General features: G+C 32.3%; 4 protein-coding genes across 4 annotated transcripts; 1 reads left to right on the top strand and 3 right to left on the bottom strand.

Annotated features, from left to right (window-relative positions):
• Nucleotides 1-1,407: 1,407 nt before the first annotated feature.
• Nucleotides 1,408-5,212, top strand: LOC131625270 (serine/threonine-protein kinase STY13-like). Its single transcript, XM_058896150.1, has 6 exons — nt 1,408-2,000; nt 3,363-3,484; nt 3,633-3,829; nt 3,932-4,106; nt 4,366-4,500; nt 4,727-5,212. Exons 1-6 carry the CDS (start codon nt 1,721-1,723, stop codon nt 4,931-4,933), a joined length of 1,116 nt encoding a protein of 371 aa, XP_058752133.1. The 5' UTR covers nt 1,408-1,720; the 3' UTR covers nt 4,934-5,212.
• A 473-nt stretch (nt 5,213-5,685) lies between these two features.
• Nucleotides 5,686-8,795, bottom strand: LOC131625268 (peptidyl-prolyl cis-trans isomerase CYP38, chloroplastic-like). Its single transcript, XM_058896148.1, has 7 exons — nt 8,478-8,795; nt 7,779-8,069; nt 7,432-7,631; nt 6,789-7,024; nt 6,498-6,640; nt 6,339-6,410; nt 5,686-6,229 (listed from the first exon to the last, which is right to left on the bottom strand). Exons 1-7 carry the CDS (start codon nt 8,667-8,669, stop codon nt 6,002-6,004), a joined length of 1,362 nt encoding a protein of 453 aa, XP_058752131.1. The 5' UTR covers nt 8,670-8,795; the 3' UTR covers nt 5,686-6,001.
• Nucleotides 8,796-10,297: 1,502 nt separating this feature from the next.
• On the bottom strand, nt 10,298-14,016 carry LOC131625267 (caltractin-like). Its single transcript, XM_058896147.1, has 8 exons — nt 13,880-14,016; nt 13,690-13,746; nt 13,462-13,588; nt 13,340-13,376; nt 13,228-13,255; nt 12,992-13,144; nt 12,811-12,913; nt 10,298-10,626 (listed from the first exon to the last, which is right to left on the bottom strand). Exons 2-8 carry the CDS (start codon nt 13,690-13,692, stop codon nt 10,562-10,564), a joined length of 516 nt encoding a protein of 171 aa, XP_058752130.1. The 5' UTR covers nt 13,693-13,746; nt 13,880-14,016; the 3' UTR covers nt 10,298-10,561.
• Nucleotides 14,017-17,544: 3,528 nt separating this feature from the next.
• On the bottom strand, nt 17,545-19,635 carry LOC131625259 (bidirectional sugar transporter SWEET7b-like). The gene is made up of 6 exons (XM_058896139.1): nt 19,593-19,635; nt 19,056-19,092; nt 18,404-18,620; nt 18,028-18,189; nt 17,798-17,920; nt 17,545-17,673 (listed from the first exon to the last, which is right to left on the bottom strand). The coding sequence occupies exons 1-6, from the start codon at nt 19,633-19,635 to the stop codon at nt 17,545-17,547; spliced, it is 711 nt and encodes a 236-aa protein (XP_058752122.1).
• Nucleotides 19,636-21,037: the final 1,402 nt, after the last annotated feature.

The raw sequence follows: 21,037 nt of genomic DNA, 5'->3' as shown, positions 1-21,037 counted from the left end.
ACCGAAAGTCCAATAATTGAAATGTTCTATCTATTATCAATTCAAAATTATAAGGTACTGGAGGCATATTGCACATGCTACCTATAGATCGTACTCGATTCACACCACGAACGGTTACTCAATATTTAATATCATCTAACGATTTTTCGCATACAATGCCAAAAACCAAAGAGATCTCCAATTGCTCCTCGTATATTAGAGATTACACATAAGACCTGAGATATATTTTAACTATAATTTACTCGTACGTTATTTTTCACTTAGTAATTAACTGAAACGTTGAATGTTAATTTTGCAGATTCATTATTTCTTTACCGTAACGAAATCTTACTACACCGCATATAGATTTCATTGCATTTTTTCAGAGCAAAAGATATGTTATAGTATTCAATTTAAATATGAACTTTATAATACAAATATTTAGTTAAGAATAATGTGTCTATACATAGGGGTGTTCGCGGTGTGGTTTGAGCGACTTTGCCGCAAAAAATTATCCGAACCGCAAGAGAAAAAATATGCTGTTTAGTTTGGTTCGATTGACTTTTAGAAATAAAACTTAACCAACTCAAAATAAACCAATACAATTTGGTTCGGTTCGGTTGGTTTGATTTTTTTCAAAAAATTTATTGAGCCATACATACACATATAAATGAAAACGCAACTTTGTACGTAATCATCCATACATAACTAAATAACAATTAAACTCATTATATTTGGACCACAACTTCCTATTTAATATGTAAAAATAATATTAGAATAAAGTGAAATAAGAAACATAAAATAATATTAAAAATATTATAATAAAACAAAAGTTAGAGGAGTTGAGTGATTAGTGAAGATAAAAAAGAAAGAACAAAAGAGATGAGAGTTCAGAGAAGAAGAAATGTGATACAAACGAAATTAAATGAGAGAACATTAGTATAAAAATGAAAAGATGAAAATAAAGAAAGAATATAAGAGAGTAGAGATTAAAGAAGATGAAACGATATGTATTTGGAGAAGAATGTGATATACTGCTAGGTAAGGTTTGAGAAGACTAGAATTGAAATTTTAAGTGTGAGTAAGAGAAAATCGTTCGTAATCATTAAGTTAAAACATAATAGATTTGAGTTTGGGTTGAATGTAAGTTAAGTAAAATTTAAATTGTAACATAATATAATTTGATTCGATTTATAAAATACAAATAATAAACCGAAACAAACCGCACGATTTTGTTAAATAACTCAAATACCTCCGAAGGAAATAATTTTTTGCAATATTCAATATAGTTTGGTTAGATTTAGAGTTTTTCTATTGGGTTAGTCAAGGTTTAAAAACCCCTGGTCATACATATCCACCAATAAGGCATAGGCACATAGATAAAAAGAGAGATGTTTGGTTTCAATAAATAGAGACCAAAGTGGGTCAAAAAAACAAACGTCGTGTTCAGGCAAAATCCATGTGCCCACATGGATGATTGAGAGATACAAATTTTCACAAACTCCAACATTTTATTTATCCTTAATTATGTTTTTGTTTTTGTTAGATTAAACATCCACAGACACCCACCATTATATTTATGAATTCACCAAAACAAGTAGCAAACACAATCTGACCCACCAATGAAAATTTCCTCAAAACAAACACTTGAATCCAAAGTTTGTAACTTTTAGTGTTTCTAACTTGTTCTAGCACCAAAAGGAGTAAAGGGTGTTTTTTTTATATTTTTTGAGTTTTGAGAATGAAGAAGAGTGAGAGTGGTGGATATGTGAGAGCAGATCAAATAGATCTCAAGAGTTTAGATGAACAATTGCAAAGGCATCTTAGTAGAGCATGGACTATGGAGAAGAAGAATAAGGAGAAAGAAGATGAAGGTAGTGAAGTTGTAGGAAGGTCTTCTTCTAATAATACTAGACAAGAATGGGAGATTGATCCTTCTAAACTTATCATCAAAACTGTCATTGCTCGTGGTACTTTTGGGACTGTTCATCGTGGTGTTTATGACGGTCTTGATGTTGCTGGTATATTCACTTTCACTTTCTTCAATTGCATTGCACTCTCTTTCTAATTTTATGCATATTTGTTGTTTGTGCTTTTGTTTGAACTACAATCATGGTTTATAAGTAAACAAATATGAAAAATGTTAGCAGAGAATGCACGAGTTTTGATTACGTAGTTCCGCCAATTGTGTCTATGTATCTGACGGAAGAGTTGCTAGAGTGCTTTTCTATTATTCAAATTTAAGGTTATTTGATATCAAATTATGTTTAAATTCTCGCCAGTTTGAGCGACGTGATCACTAATCAGTAAACTATGAGTCATATCCAACATTTTGTGTGTGTTTTCGGTTTATTTCTTATACCATTTTGTTTAACATCTCATGCATATGAAAGAGACAATCTTGTTCACTTGGAGAATGTTATGTATAGACAGGTTTTAACTTGCGGTCACGCTGCTGCGATTCTTGATATTGCAGAGAATCATATTCAAATGAAAGACTATTGCAACCTTTGTTGTTGCGGAGACATGAAAAAACTTTGATGTTGTTGTGCAAATGAGGATTTTATCTAACTAAATCCTTTTCGATATTTTGACGAAAAAAGAGAAAAACCCTGTATTTGTCTTTAGGTTTTAATTTTAGATGAAAGTGTAATAAATAACTTTGAAGAGTTTGTGTTCAAAAAAAAAACTTTGAAGAGTTTGTTTCAATTAAAAATGATGTTTATGTTAATTTTTTGCAGTTTTCTCAACTCTGTCAAGTAGAATTTCATTATGCTTATATCTATTTTACAATAAAAAAACATTTTCTGCTTTTTTGTTCTTTAAAGAACCATGTTAGTTAGTTGAAAGAGGTTGATATTTTTTTTTATCAATTTTGGACTGCAATATTGAAACTTTCTAAATCAAGATTTAGAAAAATCTGTGATTCACAAGATTCAGTACTATCCTTTGCCTTTTTTTCTTTCCTAAAACTCACAAGATCCACTTGACTTGACAGTTGTGTCCATGAACTTTATTATTCTTCTCTCCTTTTTTGAACTTTCATGTGTTTTTGGTTGATTACTGATAGACACCTGATTTTTCTACCACAAGGTCTTGTAAAGATTGAAAATAAAAATTAAAAAAATAATAATAAAAATGAAAATTATTTTATGCTAATGACATGTGATTATGTTGCCACATACATTTCTGACTCATAAAAATGTTTATCAATAATACTAATCACCTTTTTAAGTTTTCATGTTTTTCATGATTTTCAGATGTTCTAAGTAAAACACTATTATCTTAAGCTTCATGGATGCTAGCTAAACTTGTTAACTCTGCAACCTTCTCGTCAGACGATTCAATACGAAGAAACTTATCTTTTCATTTTGTTTTCGCAGTTAAGCTTCTTGATTGGGGGGAAGAGGGACATCGGTCAGATGCTGAAATTGCCTCATTGAGAGCGGCTTTTACGCAAGAAGTTGCTGTTTGGCACAAGCTTGACCATCCTAATGTAACCAAGGTAATAGCGTACTATGGCCAGTTTATGTCCTTCATTTTCTACTACAAATGAAACATGTGAAATTTATTGCATTGGCATTTTCCTTAGATCCAAACATTCATGTTTGAGTTTTCTTATCGGCGTATAATGTAAAATCGGTTTTTTGTAGTTTCTTGGTGCAACAATGGGAACATCAGACCTACAGATACAAACAGAAACCGGTCATATAGGCATGCCGAGTAATCTTTGTTGTGTTGTTGTTGAGTATTGTCCTGGTGGTGCTTTGAAGTCGTATCTAATTAAAAACCGAAGAAGGAAGCTTGCTTTTAAAGTGGTTGTTCAACTAGCTCTTGACCTTGCAAGAGGGTTCAATCCATATGCCTAATCTGTGTCATTATAAGTTTTAACATGATAATGATTTTTCTTTCCATAAGCCTAAGAATCATTTGTATTTTCTTACTTTAATAGGTTGAGTTATCTCCACATAAAGAAGATTGTCCATAGAGATGTTAAAACAGAAAATATGCTTCTAGACAAGTCACGCACGTTGAAAATCGCTGATTTTGGTGTAGCTCGTATTGAAGCTTCGAATCCTCATGACATGACTGGTGAAACTGGAACGCTTGGTTACATGGCTCCTGAGGTACTTGCATTTTTTCCCCATTCAAAGTATCTCTTGTGCATCGATATTGTCCTGTGAGGTCGCATTTGCTTCGATCATAGATGTTACAGAACGTCGCATTAAAATGCAGTTGATGTGGCCTATATCACGCCCGCGCTTACATATATCTGTCTTATTTTTGAACCATTATAAAGTGTTTTGGTTTTGCAAAAGTGTTAATTTGTTCCTGTTATGTTTGAATCGCTTCAGATCATAAACTTACCTGAAGAAATATTTGCAGGTTCTAAATGGTAGTGCATACAATAGAAAATGTGATGTGTATAGTTTTGGAATCTGCTTATGGGAGATATACTGCTGTGACATGCCATATCCTGATCTCAGTTTCTCAGAAGTAACATCAGCTGTTGTAAGACAGGTAAGTGAAATGTATCAAGCAGCTTTTACTGCCATAAATTAACATATTTTCGGTAAGAAACTTGAAAAACTACACAGAAAACTATTAGGAGCGATTGTTTCAAGGTATAAAATCACTTTATCCGGAACGATATTCCTTGTTCCTCGAAAACTATTAGGTCTTATACAAATACAATGATGTCTAAGGTTGAGCATTGATAAGTCCAATATACTTGTTTTTACTTCAGAATCTAAGGCCAGAGATTCCGCGATGTTGTCCAAGCTCACTGGCGAACGTGATGAAAAGATGTTGGGATGCTAATCCCGATAAGAGGCCAGAGATGGATGAAGTTGTCATCATGTTGGAAGCCATCGACACTTCAAAGGGTGGAGGTATGATCCCTGTCGATCAGCCACAAAGTTGTTTATGTTTCCGCAAGTATAGAGGACCTTGAAAGATTTACCACTATCAAGCAAAGCAAGCAATAGAGAAGGAAGAATCAAGATGGAATACACAAAAAGAAGTGAGTGAAAAGCATAGTTAATGAAGAGCTCTACCATTACTTTGTTACTTTGTTAGGCTATAGTTTTTGTAAAGCTAATTTGTACTCTTCATTTTCATTCCAACCATTTTTATAATATGTTTTTCTCTATGTAAGTTGTAACACTTGATAGTAGTAGCATGGATTGTTCCAACACTAATATCAAGTTCCTCATGGTTCCATTTGATGTGATCTATGTTTTTATGAGTATGAATCGAATGCGATGCTCTGAAGTTTACAACACTCACACATTTTGCGTACAACCCACTTGCCTGTACCTGTTTTGACTATATTTGATTATAAACATGTGACCTATAATATAAAATTTGAAATAAGTTTACAATTTGCACTTAAAAGTTGGTTTGTATCCAAGTCTTTGTTAGGATATATGATGAAACTAGTCTTTGCAAGGTTAGAATAATCCTCATCTTGAGTTAGCTTTTGAATTGAGTTAGGCCTAACTCCATATTTAGTGTATAATATCAAAAACAAAATCTGTTATACGATATCTTAAACAATATTTGCATGCAATTTTCGATAGAAACTCATTGAAGCTGATAACCTCGGTTTGACATTAGGTGATCTCGTCGATTTGAAAGGTGCGTAAAGGTGTTATTTTCTTTAATAAGTTAGTTAATTTAGAACAATTGGCGAATCAAATTAAGTTTTCTTTTTAAACAATAAACAGACAATATATTATCTCTTCTCATAAGAATAGCCAAGTACATGAATGTCAGAAACTGTATTTCCTTACAAAAACAGTCATAATTTCATGGATGAATTGATTGAATAAAAGCTACAAGTCGTTTCCAATTCAGTCTAAGAAAAAAAACAGAATATATCTCAAGCTGTTTAACTCAATGCTAGATTCTGCTAACAGTGCAACAATCTACCTTCTCCAATAGCCTTGAAGGTTGAACCGAATGTCGATCGACCACTTGCGTCGCCGCGTATTTAATAGCCGGAGAACATAAACATTCCTTAACCAGCAATCTTGTAACTTGGATTCGCCAAGTTATCTATACCAGAAACAACTTGAATAGATTCTATGACATCACCAACCTTAAGGTCTGCTAAGAAATCTTCATTTTCTGTTACATAGCCAAAAACAGCATATCTACCATCCAATATATTGGCATTGCTCGGAGTTAGCTCACTTTCTTTCAATAGCCAAAATACTTGGCTAGAGCCAGAGTTGTCCTCAAATTCCTACTCAACAAACAAAAACGTAGTAAACGAACCGTTCGTTTGTTACAACTATTCTAGAAAAGTGATTAACATGCGTAAAGAATGGCCATTTCGAAGAATATACTCTTACCTCTCTTGCCATTGCCATTGTCCCAAATGCATTAAACGGAAGCTTTGTCTGAGCCTTGTATAGACCAAGCTCCTGTCCAAACGCATTAAACGTTAATTATTGGTATGCATTGTCAGTGTAAACAAGTTTTAGACAAGCATTCAATCAATCGAGGATTACCTCTAGAGTTTCTCCATAAACAGGCGCCTTTTCTCCCTCTACCATAATTTCTAAAGGCACAGTCCTTATTTTCTCGGTACTAGGATCGATAAAACCCTCGGCAGGACCTTCAGGGTCACCCGTTTGGACAACAAACCCGTCCGCTGCACAAAAAAGACAAAAACAAAACAAAAGAATACCATCTTGGTGAAATGTATATAACCAGAGCGCCTATTTTTGAAATCCATATACAAAATTGCATATTTCAATAATGAAAAAACAAAACCGTGCGCTAAATATTGGATTTATTACATCTCTGAATCTCCATGCCATCATAGAAGTGTCTTTCTACCAAGTCGACAAAATTGCCTGCAGTTACGGGGGCATTATAACCATCAAGAACTATGTGAAAAACACATTCCTCCACGTTTGGATTGTCTTTAATCTTGACCTTCATATCTACAGCTGCTCTCCCTTTCAATAAAGGCATGTTTCGGTATTCCTCAGGCACTTCGTATGGAAATCCGTCTACCATGTCTTCTTCAATACTGCAGAAATGCAATGCCCCAGGAACATCTCAGCTGCAGTCAATCAAAGGCTATATATGAGGATTGATGTTTTTGTCGGTTTATTAAACCAGTGATCTAAAGGCCACAAACAAATCATGTCGTCAAAATTTCATTGGCCGATAGTTAGTCCAACATTATGATAACCAGAACAACTTAACTAATCATCCACTGGTTAGAACAATAGCATAGTTTGTTGACTAGGTAGACGTTTAGTCGAGGTTTATTGACTTGGCCTAATGGGTATACGTTAACACCTATAGTATATTTAAGGACTATAGAGCAATTTATCGATTAGAACAAATGCTTATTCTTACTGAGAAAATCGAGGGAAGGATAGGGTCTATATGTGGTTTATGCAGGTGATTTAGTAATCAAGAGATACTCACCCTCCAACATATTGAAGAAGTTCTTTCTGTTTTGGTCCAACAGAGCTTCGATTCCTATCTTGTAATATCAGTTCAAACTCATCGATACCAGCTTCCAGCTTATCAAGTAGTTCAATTCCATGTTCTTTCTTTGACTCAGCTAAACCCGATACAATTAAAGTCTTCCCTTGCTTGAGAGCTCGAGATGCTTGCCTCAAATTCTGCATATTATATAAAACAACTCATTTTCTATCCTTATAAAAATAAATTATATCGAAAAAGTTCTTTCTGAGGACCCTTGAACTCGGTTCCTTGAGATTACAAATTTAAACGATTAGCATCCAGCTGTTAAAGAATAGGAATCTTACTCTTTCGACAGAGTCAAGTGCCTTGACACCAGAAATCTTGAGACTTTCTGTAATATCTTCGAGCGGTTTTTGCACTTCTCTAATCGCCTTATTGTCAATAGGAAGCGCATATCTCAACAATGCCCCGGGATCCTTAATTGGTGGTCCAGATATCAATACAGACAGATCAGATATCGCAGAGTTAGCTGCTTGAGCATCGTTAGTCCATCCCAATGTAGGAACTCCCGTTATTAACCCGACCGCAAGTGCTATAGATATCACACTTTGCTTGAAGCAAAACGACTTCCCTTTCTGCACAAAAATTTAACAATAAGCTTTGTGACTTGAATCATACACTATGAAGCGCAGACACCAGAAACACAACACTGACACGAGATCATACATAGCAGTAATCTCAACTCTCATCACAATGCTTTCCAATCTAAGTTGGAATAATCAAATTGAATATGAGCACGAAATGAAGAAAAAACATTAAAAATTCAAAATTTCATCTTCCAAACATCAATTCTAAACAAGATAAAGTCATTAAACTAAACTTTTTGCTAATGGGGTATCATATCTTCACATCAATGTGCATAATCCTCAATATTTCAAAATCAAATTGGTTCTTAAGAAATGTTCAGAATCACTTGCAAAATCTTAATTCATACCAAAGAAACAACATGTGATTAAAAAAGAACAAATTTTTAAGAAACTTACATGTTTATGATCAAATTGAGAATGATGGGTTGGTGGTGGTTGGTAAGAGCAACGAGTAGTGAAAGTTCGAAGTCCAAGATTGGTATGAGAAAAAGAGTAATTGAGAGGCTTAGAATGAGTATTGGAGTGAAACAAAATGGGGGTAGAGGCAAAGTTGGAACAGTAGTGACGAGGGATGATGGATGATGCCATTGAAATCACAGAGAAAGAGACAGACAATGGAAATGGAAGTGGAAGTTAGAACATGGAATAGATAGATAAGGTTTTGAGCAAAGTTTTGAGGTTTATGTTTTGTTATTATGTTGGTGGGAATGTCTTCATCCATTCATCTTGATACTCTAGATAAGATAACATAACATTGGACCCGCTTAATAATAGTGGATATATAAATCTATTTTATTTTTATTTTCTAAAAATACTAAATTAAATTATTATTTTTCAATCTTTCCCTCTCTAAGTAGTTATTCAAAATACAAACCCTAAATTTAAACACATTTTCTCGAATAAATTTGAAGTTTTGTTGACCACTTTGTAAAACATGAGGTGACTTCTTTGGTTAGACTCGGTCCTAATTGATATTATATATTTAATTGAAAATTTAGTCTTGTGTATTATAATGATGATATTTTAATTACTTGTCTTTCAATAAATATTGCTGGTTGGAAACTTTGAAAGAAAGATTTTTATGTTTGGATCAAGTATAATAATGTGAGATATTCAGAGTTAGATAGTAAATTGTTGGATTTATTGAATTTATAAAATAGTTCATTCATTTATTTAATATTTTTTAAATTTTGTTTGGAAGTTAATGAAAAAATGGAGAGTACTTTGAAAAAAAAAGGAAGAATAAAACGATAGAATTAAGAGATTTAGACATAGAAAATTTTCAAAAGTTTATTTTTATTTCTAATACAAACCGGTTGGTTTGAAAAATACAAACTAAATCAAATCGCACAGTTCAATTAGAAAATGTTCCGAACAAATCCAAATCAAAAGTGATTTTTTGCAATACTAATTTACTTTGATTTAATTCGATTAGTGATTTTTACTAAGTCAATTCAATTTTAAACACCCCTGTTCTCCCATAGGCCTCATTCAACTTTAACATTTCCTTGGTTGTTTCCTGTTTATTAATAACCAAACAAAAAAGTCTACTAAATCTATCTCTCAATAACCCCCCATCAAACTGTGATTCAAATCGAAATAAGGAATTTTCAACCATTTCCGTCCACCTTTGAAAAGATAGGAGAAAACGGGTGCAGTTACGGTGCATAGATAAAAATCTATGCACCGTGCATAGAGTATTATTGACCATTGGATCATTAGATCAAATTATAATTATTACTCAATACTCAATACTCACTACTCAATAGTCAATACTCAATACTCAATACTCATTACTCAATACTCAATATTGGATTAAAAATATGATCCAATGGCTTAGATTGACTTATGCATGGTGCATAAGGAAAATCCTTATGCATATTAGCCAATGCCGGAGAAAACTAGCTACCAAAACTACACTACTGACCACACCTCTCTCAAAACCATCAACGTCACTTCAACAGATTGTTGGGAAATATCCTATTGCAATTGTTGGTATGGTTGCAACGTCTCTTTTTAATTGTTGCCGCTAAAAGAGAAATGCCACATGGTAATTTATTGTAGGGACTAAACTGGTACTATTTATAGGGACGAAATGAATACAATTATTGAAAGTTTAAGAACCAAATAATGGAAGAAATAATAGTTTAAGATTTATTTTTATAGCTAAGCAACTAAATAGATGAGGGGAGAGAGAGGGGTATGCTCTGATAATATTTTGAAGTAGTAAAAATATCATGCATACTGTTCCCATTTGCATTTGTTCCAAACAAGATAGCTAAATTCCAGAATGCATCTATATGATCACAGGTAGCGTAATATCATAATATTGGTTTCATATCTCTTATCAAAATAAACAACATTTGATTCATCATTCCTAAGATTTGCACACTAGCAGAAGTACAACATCATCTGATTTTTCACATATAAACTACCGTAACTACTACTCCATGTAGTCTACATACATGATGTAGATATGACTAGTGACGGAAGCTTGTTCTGTTCATCATCGTGACAAACTCCTCTGGATCAACCTCTCGATCATCTGCATGTTGTAAAACCAAAAATGTTGAGTAAAAAATATCTCACAAGCATGAGGAAGAAATTAACAAGAATCAAGCCTGTGCAGCGTACAGAAATGAGAAAATAAGAATTAGTTACTAAATCTACAGTTAAAAAGAATGCAAAGTTTTATATTGCCTTAATATTTATCTTACAAACTTTATCCCACAGCAAACATGGACGGCAGTTAAGGTGGACAATCTTATAGGTGGTCTACACCTTTAAATTACAGTTCCACTAAACCTTACAGTGGATGATCTTCATGAAATCATTCTCATTCCCCAACTTACTTAACCGCAAATGGGTGGTTCTTCCATGTACAAGCCAGTGGATCATAACAACCCATACACCAAAACAAGAACATGATAACGATTGGTCTGGCTGTGTGGTACAATAGGAGCACGACAAAGTGCTTCACATCATCACTGGCACTTTTGGGCCTCTAATAAAGAGCCCCAACTATTGCGTTTAATTTAATATCAATAAGCCAGTGTTTTTTGAAAGGCCATGCCAATTCTTGATGGTGATTTGGTGGTTTTAGGTAAAAAATAAAAATTAAGTTAGTGATGTATAGATTGATACAAGGGACGGGTGTAGAAATGTGGTAAATAATGGACCATCTATTATGGTGGTCCATATTAGTCATGGCCAGAAAACAAGAGTATAATATAACACGTTGAACTTTCCTTAAGAACTATGAAACCAATGCAATTACACGTTTTTGTTTCAAAATAACAAACTACTCATTTTCCAATAAATTCTGAATGTATATACAAATTCAGGAGCCTATTGTAATCAACAAGTTAGGAAACAAAAAAAAAAAAAACTGTCATAACAACTATGAAACACCGACATAGACACATACACCCTCTGGTCACTATTATAAGCAAATTTGCCTTTTTTGATACATTTGACAATTAATGTATCTAGTCCACATATAGACTACATACATTAATTTCCAAATGTACCAAAAAAGTCAAATTTGCTTATAATAGTGACCAAAGGGTGTACATTGGACACGACAATGACACGGGTAATAATTTAAGAAACTGAATTAATTGAATGCAAGCATATGTATCAGTGACGTGTAGCTGTCGAACACCATACACCTTCGATTAGAGGTGTTGGTGCCACATAGCATAAAAAGTAGGATGGGCAGGAAAATAAGATGGGGGAAAGAGAGACAAAACTCTGTTATTTCTGCAATGGAGAGAAAATATCAGATTAACAACTTTACAAGGGGATTTAGATATTCAGTTGTTGCATACTAATCCCAGATCCCCTAATGGATGTGCAGCTCCTGCTAATTAACCTCTAACTGGTTGATTTTGGGGGGATTGACAAGGTTTTTCTCAGCCAGGGGCAATATTCTCTTTTCCAAATGAAACGCTTAATTCAAAATATGATCCCCACATATGCCTCATATTCTTCCTTTATATACACCAACATCAGGTACAAACAGTTAAAACAAATTCCGCTTCTAAAAGTAAGACACTGACTAAACTACCCAACTAACTTCCTTCAAGAATAGACTTTAAATTTTGGGACGTCTAGCTCCCTAAAACTTACTACCAAACTGCCACTATAACTAACTATTGACCAACCAAATAGCACCCTATTGTTTATTCTGTCTTGTCCTCCAGCTGAGTTCAACACATCATGAGTGTTACACCAAAAAAAGTATAAATGTCAGGTGATATGGTAGTCAAAACCTGTTCTTCACTTTAATTTATTTTAACTCAGTTTTCTCCATCTAACTTTGTTTTTCAGACCCAAGATATTGACCAGAGCTGTTATCCTTGAATGGGGGAAGGAAACAATTAATAAATATCATTCCGAATAAACAAGAACACCAAATAAAGAAAATTACTATTTCCCATACAATGACTCTGATATCAAAAACTAATTATGGTAAAGAAACTTCAAGCACATGAGAACTAAAATGAAATCAGTGTGCACACTTTGCTTTAAATTCAGAAAACCGCACATTTGAAGTTCAAAGTAATGACAATATTTTCATATACAGACAATACTATATCAGCATAACCTAAAGCACATATATCTCCACACAGTTCACCATGGAATGCAATACAAATACACTAGGTGAGATATAAAAATTAAACTGAAAAATTAGAGAGTTAGCGGTTATATGACTGTGGTAACTTACTATTTTGATCTGCTTCATCAACCATCTCCTGAATCTCTCTATCAGTAAAATTTTGACCAAGCTCTTTTGCAATGCGCTTGATGTCAGATGCAGATATCTTACCCTGCAATGATCACATATATGCAATGAGAATCAAGAAAAAGCAATACTGATGATGTAATTAACCAGTGAAGATCTTCACATTTTTGTCTTGATCAATAATATGGAAAGCTTTCATGAGCTCTTCTTTAGTGTCCCTTTCTCCTATTTTGGCTGTCATCATGTGCTCAAATTCATCATAATCAATAGCTCCACTTCCATCCTTGTCGACATCTGCTATCATTTGCTCAATTTGCTGAAATGATGCAGCGGTTTATCTATGAGAGAGATGCGCATAGAACTCTAACAGAATGAATGTACTTGAATATTATATAATACCTCTTCCGTCATCTCAAATCCAAGGGCTCTGCAAAGAGAAGATTTATGTTATGAAAACAACATAGCCAATTATTATAACAAACTTTTTTAACCTTATGAATAACAACAAAACCTCATTGCAACATTCAGCTCCTTAGCATCAATAGTACCTACAAATGATTAAAGTATTAGCATAAAATTGAAACAAAATATTCAACTACATTGAGATTTGGATGGTAAAAGGATTTATAAAACCTGAGCCATCGGTGTCGAATAGTTCAAAAGCTTCCTTGATCTCCTGTCTCTTCTGCGTTGTCAAGTGGTGCCGCGCTCTTGGTTTATTATTGTTGAACCTTCTGGAATCTCCTCTATGTATAGATGACTGATAACGAAATTGCACATCAAAAGAGCGTGAATGATTGTTTCTTATAGGGAATATATTAGAAAATCAAGTGAATCAAGTAGTAAAAGAGAAAATCATACCATTTTCGTTTGAGGTAGGGCACCAATTCACGATCACGATTGGCAACGAAATTAAATCTACAAAAACATAGCACCTTATCAATGACAGTTCGAATAAGAAGAATAAGCGAGTTAACAGTGAAAGTAACGAAATCGTAGATGGTGCGATAAGGATTGAAAATGAAAGGAGAAAGAAAAATTGGAAGGTTACCGTGCAAGAAGCTGCGAAATGGAAGATTGCCGGAGATAAGGGTTGCGTCGTCGGAGAGAAAAGGAATCGTTTTGGATTTTTCTTTGGATCACGATTGAATTGAGAGTGCACGTTACGCTTGGTGGACACTCAGTCGTTTGTCCTAGATAAATTATGAATTTAATCTTTAAAATAATTGTTATAACATATTTAAAATATTTTTAAGAATAAAGAGAATATCTCATTGCACCGCTTAATTCTCTCATCCATCTGTCTGACGAAATTCTAATTATGTTTTCTGTTTTCGGAGATGAACATTCGGAAACATTTTTTTTAAAATTTAGTTTTTTTTTGGAGGTACATCTATGAAAGCGTTAAGAACAAGTAAACATTGAGAAATTTCAAATTAATCCAGTTTAACAAATCATACGTAGGTACATCTACGGAACATGTTAAAAACAGAGTATTCCGTAGATGTATGTATATACACAACATTCTGCTATATATTAAGTTACATGCATTTCACTCATAAATTCTAATTTTTTTAATAAAAATGGAACATAAAATTATAGTACATTAAAGTAATGCAATTTAAAGGCAACAAAGAATAATACAACAAAATAATACATCGTATAAATCATCAGCCATAATGTCAAATACATAATCAAAATAAAAGTACATAAATGAAATAAAAATATAAAGAACAAAAAAATCACAAGCATCACTACTGTGTGTCAGACATCATCCTCCACCTCTCATTTGCCAATGGGCCCGCCTCTGCGTCTACCACACCGTCTGCTGGCTACTCTACCTTTGCTATCAAGTGCCCCACCTGTCCTAGCACGGTTTCTACGGTACAAAAATGCCTCCTTGCCACCCTAATGATACCATTCACTACACGCCTGCCATTAGACCTCTTAGGAAAGAAACCATCGGCAATACTTGCCCGCGTCATGTCAGCTATCTCACGACATCGAGGAAGAATATCGTCAGTGTGATCCATCTGAGATTGATGAGTCTGCAAAATGGTTTAAGTTTTTTATGGTTCAATTCAATTCAAATTAGGTATTTGGTTTAGTTAACCAAATTTTTGATCACCTCTATCTCAAAGGAATTACATGATAGAGCCCAACACTAAGGACTAACATTAATATTATATAATATTTCAAGTAATACAACAAGGACACTCTGTCTGATTATAAACTTTTAAAATGCGTTTTGCTCAAACATAATAATATAATTTTCAAGGTAGACAGAGAAAAATGCTCATGTCTTTCAAATTCTTCACGTTTATAGGCCTACCTATAAAATAGAACCATTATGAGATTTCATAATAGACCACACTAATGAATGCTAAATCATAGTGAGATAACCTCTATTTCTATACAAACCCATATTTAAGAAAGATATTAGATCTTTGGACTTAAAAGTTGGCTAGAGTGTGCTTTAACAAGCGGACTTTACTGATATGCCTAGGACCACCGCTAATCTTCGGCCTTTTCTTTAGGTAAAAAATTATCACATGTTCTAAAGGTCCAAGTCCAAATGACTTAAGGAAAGTGAGGCTAACACTGACTTTTTCCACGCCTCTGTAATAAGTAGGAGTAGGATGAATGTCATCTTGACCCTTTCTGTTGGCAATGTTTGGTTAGAAGGAATGGTTGAAATTCAACAGGAGGTGATGATTTATCTTTCACAATACTTTCGAAAACCTCTTGTCGATCCTCGTTATTCAAATGTGATAGTTTTTCAATCTCTTATAGTGGATAGTAATGTTGTCATATCTTCCTAGTTCCTTATCACTTAGATTTATCTGACAGACTCTTAATGTGATGTGAATAAGAGTCTTGGTCCTGATGATTTTAAACTCTCTTTTTATGAGGAGATTCTAGAATCTTTTTAGGGTTGATATGATAATTATAGATTAATTCTACTATTTGGCATCTCTTTTTCATAACTTATCTTCCTATTTTGTTGCCATGATTTCTAAGGTTGAGTTCATTTCCCAGTTGGCAGATTTTTGCCACATCTCTCTGGTGGGATCCCTATCGTGCTGGTGGAAAAAGTTTTGGCGGTCAGGTTAGTCAAGGTAGTTGATAAGTTTATTTCTTCTAATCAAACTGATTTCTTTAAAGGGAGGATTTTGGTTGATAAGGTGGTTGTGGTGATTGAGATGGTGGACTTAGGAAAAAAATCAAGAAAAAGTTGCTTTCAATTATATGTTTATCAAGTTTGGTTTCAATGACAAGTGTCGTGCCTGGATGCGTGGTTGTGTATTTTCGAGGAATCTCATTGTCTTGGTTAATGGTTGTTAGACTCAAGCGATAAGTATTTAAAGAGGGTTGAAGCAATGAGATCCCTTATTTCTATTCCTCTTTCTTCTGGTACACATTATTTAAAATATAGTAATACCATTTTATTTTCCACTAAAAAAATATATTCTCTATCTCATTCTCTTTTATTAATATTTACAATATGAAAATACTTTTTTTTTCTCTAGTACAAGTTATTTAAAAGACGAAGATATCTTTTTTTTTTCCTACCGACACAAGTTATTTGAATGTGAATATACTCTTTTGTCCCTTGTACAATTTATTAAAAGACGAAAATACTCTTTTATTTTCTATATATATATATATATATATATATATATATATATATATATATATATATATATATATATATATATATATAAAGGGTATTGTAGTAAATGTTACTTTATTTTATTTGTCATGTTCATTGTCCATCAAATATTGTATATGAAAAAAAACTGTCAAATACGTTAAAGGTCTGTACTTGGTTGTTCTATCCAATACTTACCCTTTTACAAATCAAATACATCTTAGTCTCAAGTGTATTTTCTTTACATAGGTCTCAATTTAATTTTAACTTTAAAAGACTAGACTACATATTATTAGTATAAAAAAAAGTCTTGCTAACCAGTGCTCACAGGACATTCTGTAAGCATATTAAATAAAAAAAATATTCTTTATAAAAGTCAATATTTTATTTTCTAATACACTTTCAATTCATTAAATATACACATTTTTAAAATTTGTTTACCACTTTTAATCACTTAACCAATATCCAAAGAGCACTTGTTGGCATTTCTCTAAAAAGACACACGCATCATTATATATAGTGGATATTTTTGTTAAATTAATTATTAAACTAATCAATCTATTATAAATTATTATTAATATAGATTATGATCAGTTAAATGCACTGAGCCGTTACCTATTTAATCATTGTTTTAGTAGATACGAGTTAATTCTGTTGGATAAAACTCTTGCCTATGAGAGTAATCCACCTCTTATTCTGGTTTGTCCCTTAAATTATAAAATATGAACCTTTATTGATAAGATCACACATCCGATTTTTTCTTTTATAAACAAACGATTTATTAAAGGGAATACAATATCAATAAAAGTTATCAACAAAATTGAATGTTGATTACTATATCAAACAACATCTTATTGTATAGTATAAGTACTTTGCTTGGGTTAAAAAATAGAAATCAATATTGTTCTGAAAAAGTATCTACAAATTCATTGAAACTGATGTAAAAAATAACCAATTCTTGTCAATTATATACATAAAAGAAACTACCAACATAATACCAATATAAAATTTGTATGCAATTCAAAAAAATTTATATAAAAAAAAACAGAAGTGCCATTATCAGATCAAACTGCAGCTACAGCTGGTTTTGGAACATGATCTTCAACTTCATCTTTATTTCCACCCTTGCACCAGAAATAAGCATATAGAAGAAGCTGAATAAGTCCAGAAATTACTCCAATACCATTGCTGATCTGCAATAATTAAAACAAAGACATATTAATTAACAATGAATATGTTAGTTAAAATCATTCATCTAATTGAACTATAATTGTTTACTCACATAAATCATATAGAAATAACTATTCAATTAATTACCAGAACATAAATGTCGAGAGGGTGAATGAGAGCATATGATGTCCAGCACAATCCATTAAGAAAGTTAGCCAAAGAGAGCCAGAATGGCATGTATTCAACACTCCTAGTTTTGATAACCTTTGCCTGTTCATAACAAAACGTTAAGATGAGTTTGATTTGAAATCTATACTTTGCATGTTACAGTTTAATTTATATATAATGTAGCAATGGGATAGAAAGAAGTTACTTACCATGACAGTAAGAGGAGAGACATACATCATTATGTTGAAGATATCACAAATAATACCAACCACCAAAGATCTTCTGGTAGTGCCATGTAGTGCAAACATTGTTATAAGAACAATGACAGCAAAGAAAATAGCCTCAATGAGAAGATAAAGAAGCAGCTTCTTCTGAAATTATAAAAAAAATAATAGTGAGTATCATAATAAGAATGATTATATTAAAAAGAAGCTTAGCAACTTTTAAACATTCAATTAAGCAACTTGATTTTGGTTGAGACTTCAAACTGATTAGGTGTAATCGAAAAAGTTCTCTCAAATTAAAATGATATTAATAGTTAATCAACAAATTTTTATGAACCGATCAATGGCAAAATATACGCACCCTTCCTTTGTTGTTGGCATAGACATAGAATATGGTGAGATAGACGAACTCGAAAACAAGTCCAACACCATTGATAGTAACCACCAAAAGACTATTTGGGTGCACAAAAGGTAATCCATAGAACACCCAAAACGCACAATTCAACACAGTTGCGATGTATGGATCAGGCTTGAATTCCTCCACATCTTTCTTTTTTATAATTTTATAAAAAGTCGGGCTGCAATTAATTCCAGTAGTTAATTCTAGTATCTCTTAATATATAATCAACAATCAACACATTATCACTTTGGCTTTTTAAAAAAAAAAAACAAATTATCACTTTCATCAAAATTAAAATTTCCAATGCCAAAACATAAATTAAAAAAAAATAAAATCTAAATGTTGTGACACAAATTGAAAAGAATAATTTATTTTAATTAATTCATCAATTTCATAAATAAAAAAATGCAGGTGCGCGAAAGTTTTGGAAGTGAATATAATTTTATAATAACTATAGAATGATTTATTAAAAATAAGCTAGAAAATAAAATTTGCATGATCATAGTTTAAACAATGTGATCAAGAACAGTATCACTATACACTATATACAACGCAAAATCAATCACGATTCACACATAATCTAGAACAGAGTAAACAGAGAAAGTGAATTTACGCTGGCGAGAAGAACAATCCGAAGGAGATAACATTCCCTGCATTCAACGAAATCAAACACTCATCAGAATCGATTATTATAAAAAGTTAACATTATTCTGCATGCATTAATCGATTTTAGCGGAAAAAGCTGAAACTAACTGCAACTAAAAAACTTCTGAAACAGATCGAATTGAACGCTAGTCAATGCAAATCTAAAATCTAACAGAGAAATCAAACTCGATTCAACACAAGAAGATAAACTAATTAACAAACCTATAATTTCCAAAACAGAACATGATTTAAAACTGATTTAAAATTAATTTTCATGCATGATGAATCGATCAACAGAAAAAGGTAAGGATTCTTCATGCATGATGATTTAATCAGTATAATAATACAAAATATACTGAAACTGAAATCAAACACAAAAACCGCATTAATCAACTATTCAACACAATGCAATACAAATAAAAGCTCGATCGAACAGAAAAAATCAATTTCATAAACGATTTCTGCAACTGAAAAAGTGAAAAAAAAGAAGAAGTGATTAACGAACCTATGATTCCAACAATGTTACGAGCTATTGAAGCGCTCACCATTTTTCTGCACAAATAGTGAAAAACAGAAAACAATCTGAAAGAGAGAAGAGAAAGAAAGAGATTGAGAAGAAAAAGAACGAAGAGTGTGAGCGCTGAAGAATGATCAGTGTTTTAAAAACCGGACCGGACATCAAACCGGTGAGGGTACTGGGTCACTGGTTTATTGGTCGAACCACTGGGTCACTGGTCGAACCGCATGACTAAACCGGGTTAAACCGAATAACTCGGTTGAATAAACCGGCCATTATAACAAAATTATATAGGCATAAAATCTGTCAAACCGGATAATTCAGTCCCTACAAAATATAACTAGTACTTAAATTTTTTGAAAACATCGTATTATAAAAAAATTCACAAGTTCATAATTTAAATTTAAACTATACACATAGGTATCACACACAATCAAATACTACATAATTATAAAATATAAACAAAAGTTTAATCGCAACATAATTTAATTGAATAATTTATATCAAAATAATTTCATTGTCTACTAAATTTAATTTCAATAAAAAAAATTTATTTCAACGTTGAGATCCTCTTCTTCGATATCAAAACCATCGGTAAATCAACCGCATCTACAACCATTTTTTTATTTTTTATTTTATTTATTTTATTTTTTATTTTATTTTTTAATTAAAATAGTCAAAATGACATTATTTTAATTTTTTAAAATTAAAAAAAAAATTAAAAAATTAAAAAATGCATTTAAACCACCGGTTCACAAAAACCGCCGGTTTTAGCGGTTTACACCGGTTTTGACCGGTTCACACCGGTTCGATGACATTCCCGATCCAGCTATTGAACCAGACCGGTTACCTGGCCGGTTCCCGGTTCAACCGGTCCGACCGGCCGGTTCGGTCCGGTTTTTAAAACACTGAGAATGATGAAAAAGTGACTCTTATATAGAGTTTTTTTTTCTTTTTGATTTCTATTTTTAGTTTTAAACGATAAGTTTGTTTTTGAATTATCGTGATTATCTATTCTGTTTAGCTTTATTTTAGGGTTTAAGTTACTTCTTTTTTGCTTTGAAAATTATTTTGAAACTAGTACTTATATCTAATTATCGTTGTTGGATATAGTTTAAATTTTAAAAAAATTGCATTCGAATTCAAAGATATGCTTTGTGTGACATTATTATTATTAATTCTGTTTTTTCTTTTGTCAAGTATTCTGTTTCTTTTTTATAGTTAAAATTTGTTTTAAACTTTTAAAATGATTTTTATATTTAATTATTTAATATTAATTTAATTTATATATTTTAAATATTTTTGAAATAGTTTATACATTTCAATTATTTACTGATAATTTGACCATTCTATTTAACCTATTAGTATTACTATCAGTTTTGCTTGACATTATCAAATTATTAAAATATACAAAATCATAAAATAATTTAATA

The sequence above is a fragment of the Vicia villosa genome, unplaced genomic scaffold, assembly GCF_029867415.1.
Source record: "Vicia villosa cultivar HV-30 ecotype Madison, WI unplaced genomic scaffold, Vvil1.0 ctg.000197F_1_1, whole genome shotgun sequence".
NCBI lineage: Eukaryota > Viridiplantae > Streptophyta > Magnoliopsida > Fabales > Fabaceae > Vicia > Vicia villosa.
The sequence above is the reverse complement of the archived record's forward strand: the minus strand, read 5'-3'. Positions and strand labels throughout refer to the sequence as shown.

Coding starts and splice junctions, on each gene's coding strand:
- LOC131625270 (XM_058896150.1), top strand. CDS start 1,721: ATGAAGAAGAGTGAGAGTGGTGGATATGTGAGAGCAGATCAAATAGAT. Junction 3,830..3,931: donor GCTCTTGACCTTGCAAGAGG/GTTCAATCCATA, acceptor TTACTTTAATAG/GTTGAGTTATCTCCACATAA. Junction 4,107..4,365: donor TTGGTTACATGGCTCCTGAG/GTACTTGCATTT, acceptor AAATATTTGCAG/GTTCTAAATGGTAGTGCATA.
- LOC131625268 (XM_058896148.1), bottom strand. CDS start 8,669: ATGGCATCATCCATCATCCCTCGTCACTACTGTTCCAACTTTGCCTCT. Junction 7,025..7,431: donor CTTCTTCAATATGTTGGAGG/GTGAGTATCTCT, acceptor GCATTTCTGCAG/TATTGAAGAAGACATGGTAG. Junction 6,411..6,497: donor TTTATGGAGAAACTCTAGAG/GTAATCCTCGAT, acceptor GCGTTTGGACAG/GAGCTTGGTCTATACAAGGC.
- LOC131625267 (XM_058896147.1), bottom strand. Junction 13,377..13,461: donor ATTCGACACCGATGGCTCAG/GTTTTATAAATC, acceptor AATCATTTGTAG/GTACTATTGATGCTAAGGAG. Junction 13,256..13,339: donor GAGCTGAATGTTGCAATGAG/GTTTTGTTGTTA, acceptor TTCTCTTTGCAG/AGCCCTTGGATTTGAGATGA.
- LOC131625259 (XM_058896139.1), bottom strand. CDS start 19,635: ATGGTGAGCGCTTCAATAGCTCGTAACATTGTTGGAATCATAG. Junction 19,093..19,592: donor TAACATTGTTGGAATCATAG/GTTCGTTAATCA, acceptor CGTTGAATGCAG/GGAATGTTATCTCCTTCGGA. Junction 18,190..18,403: donor ATGCCAACAACAAAGGAAGG/GTGCGTATATTT, acceptor TTATAATTTCAG/AAGAAGCTGCTTCTTTATCT.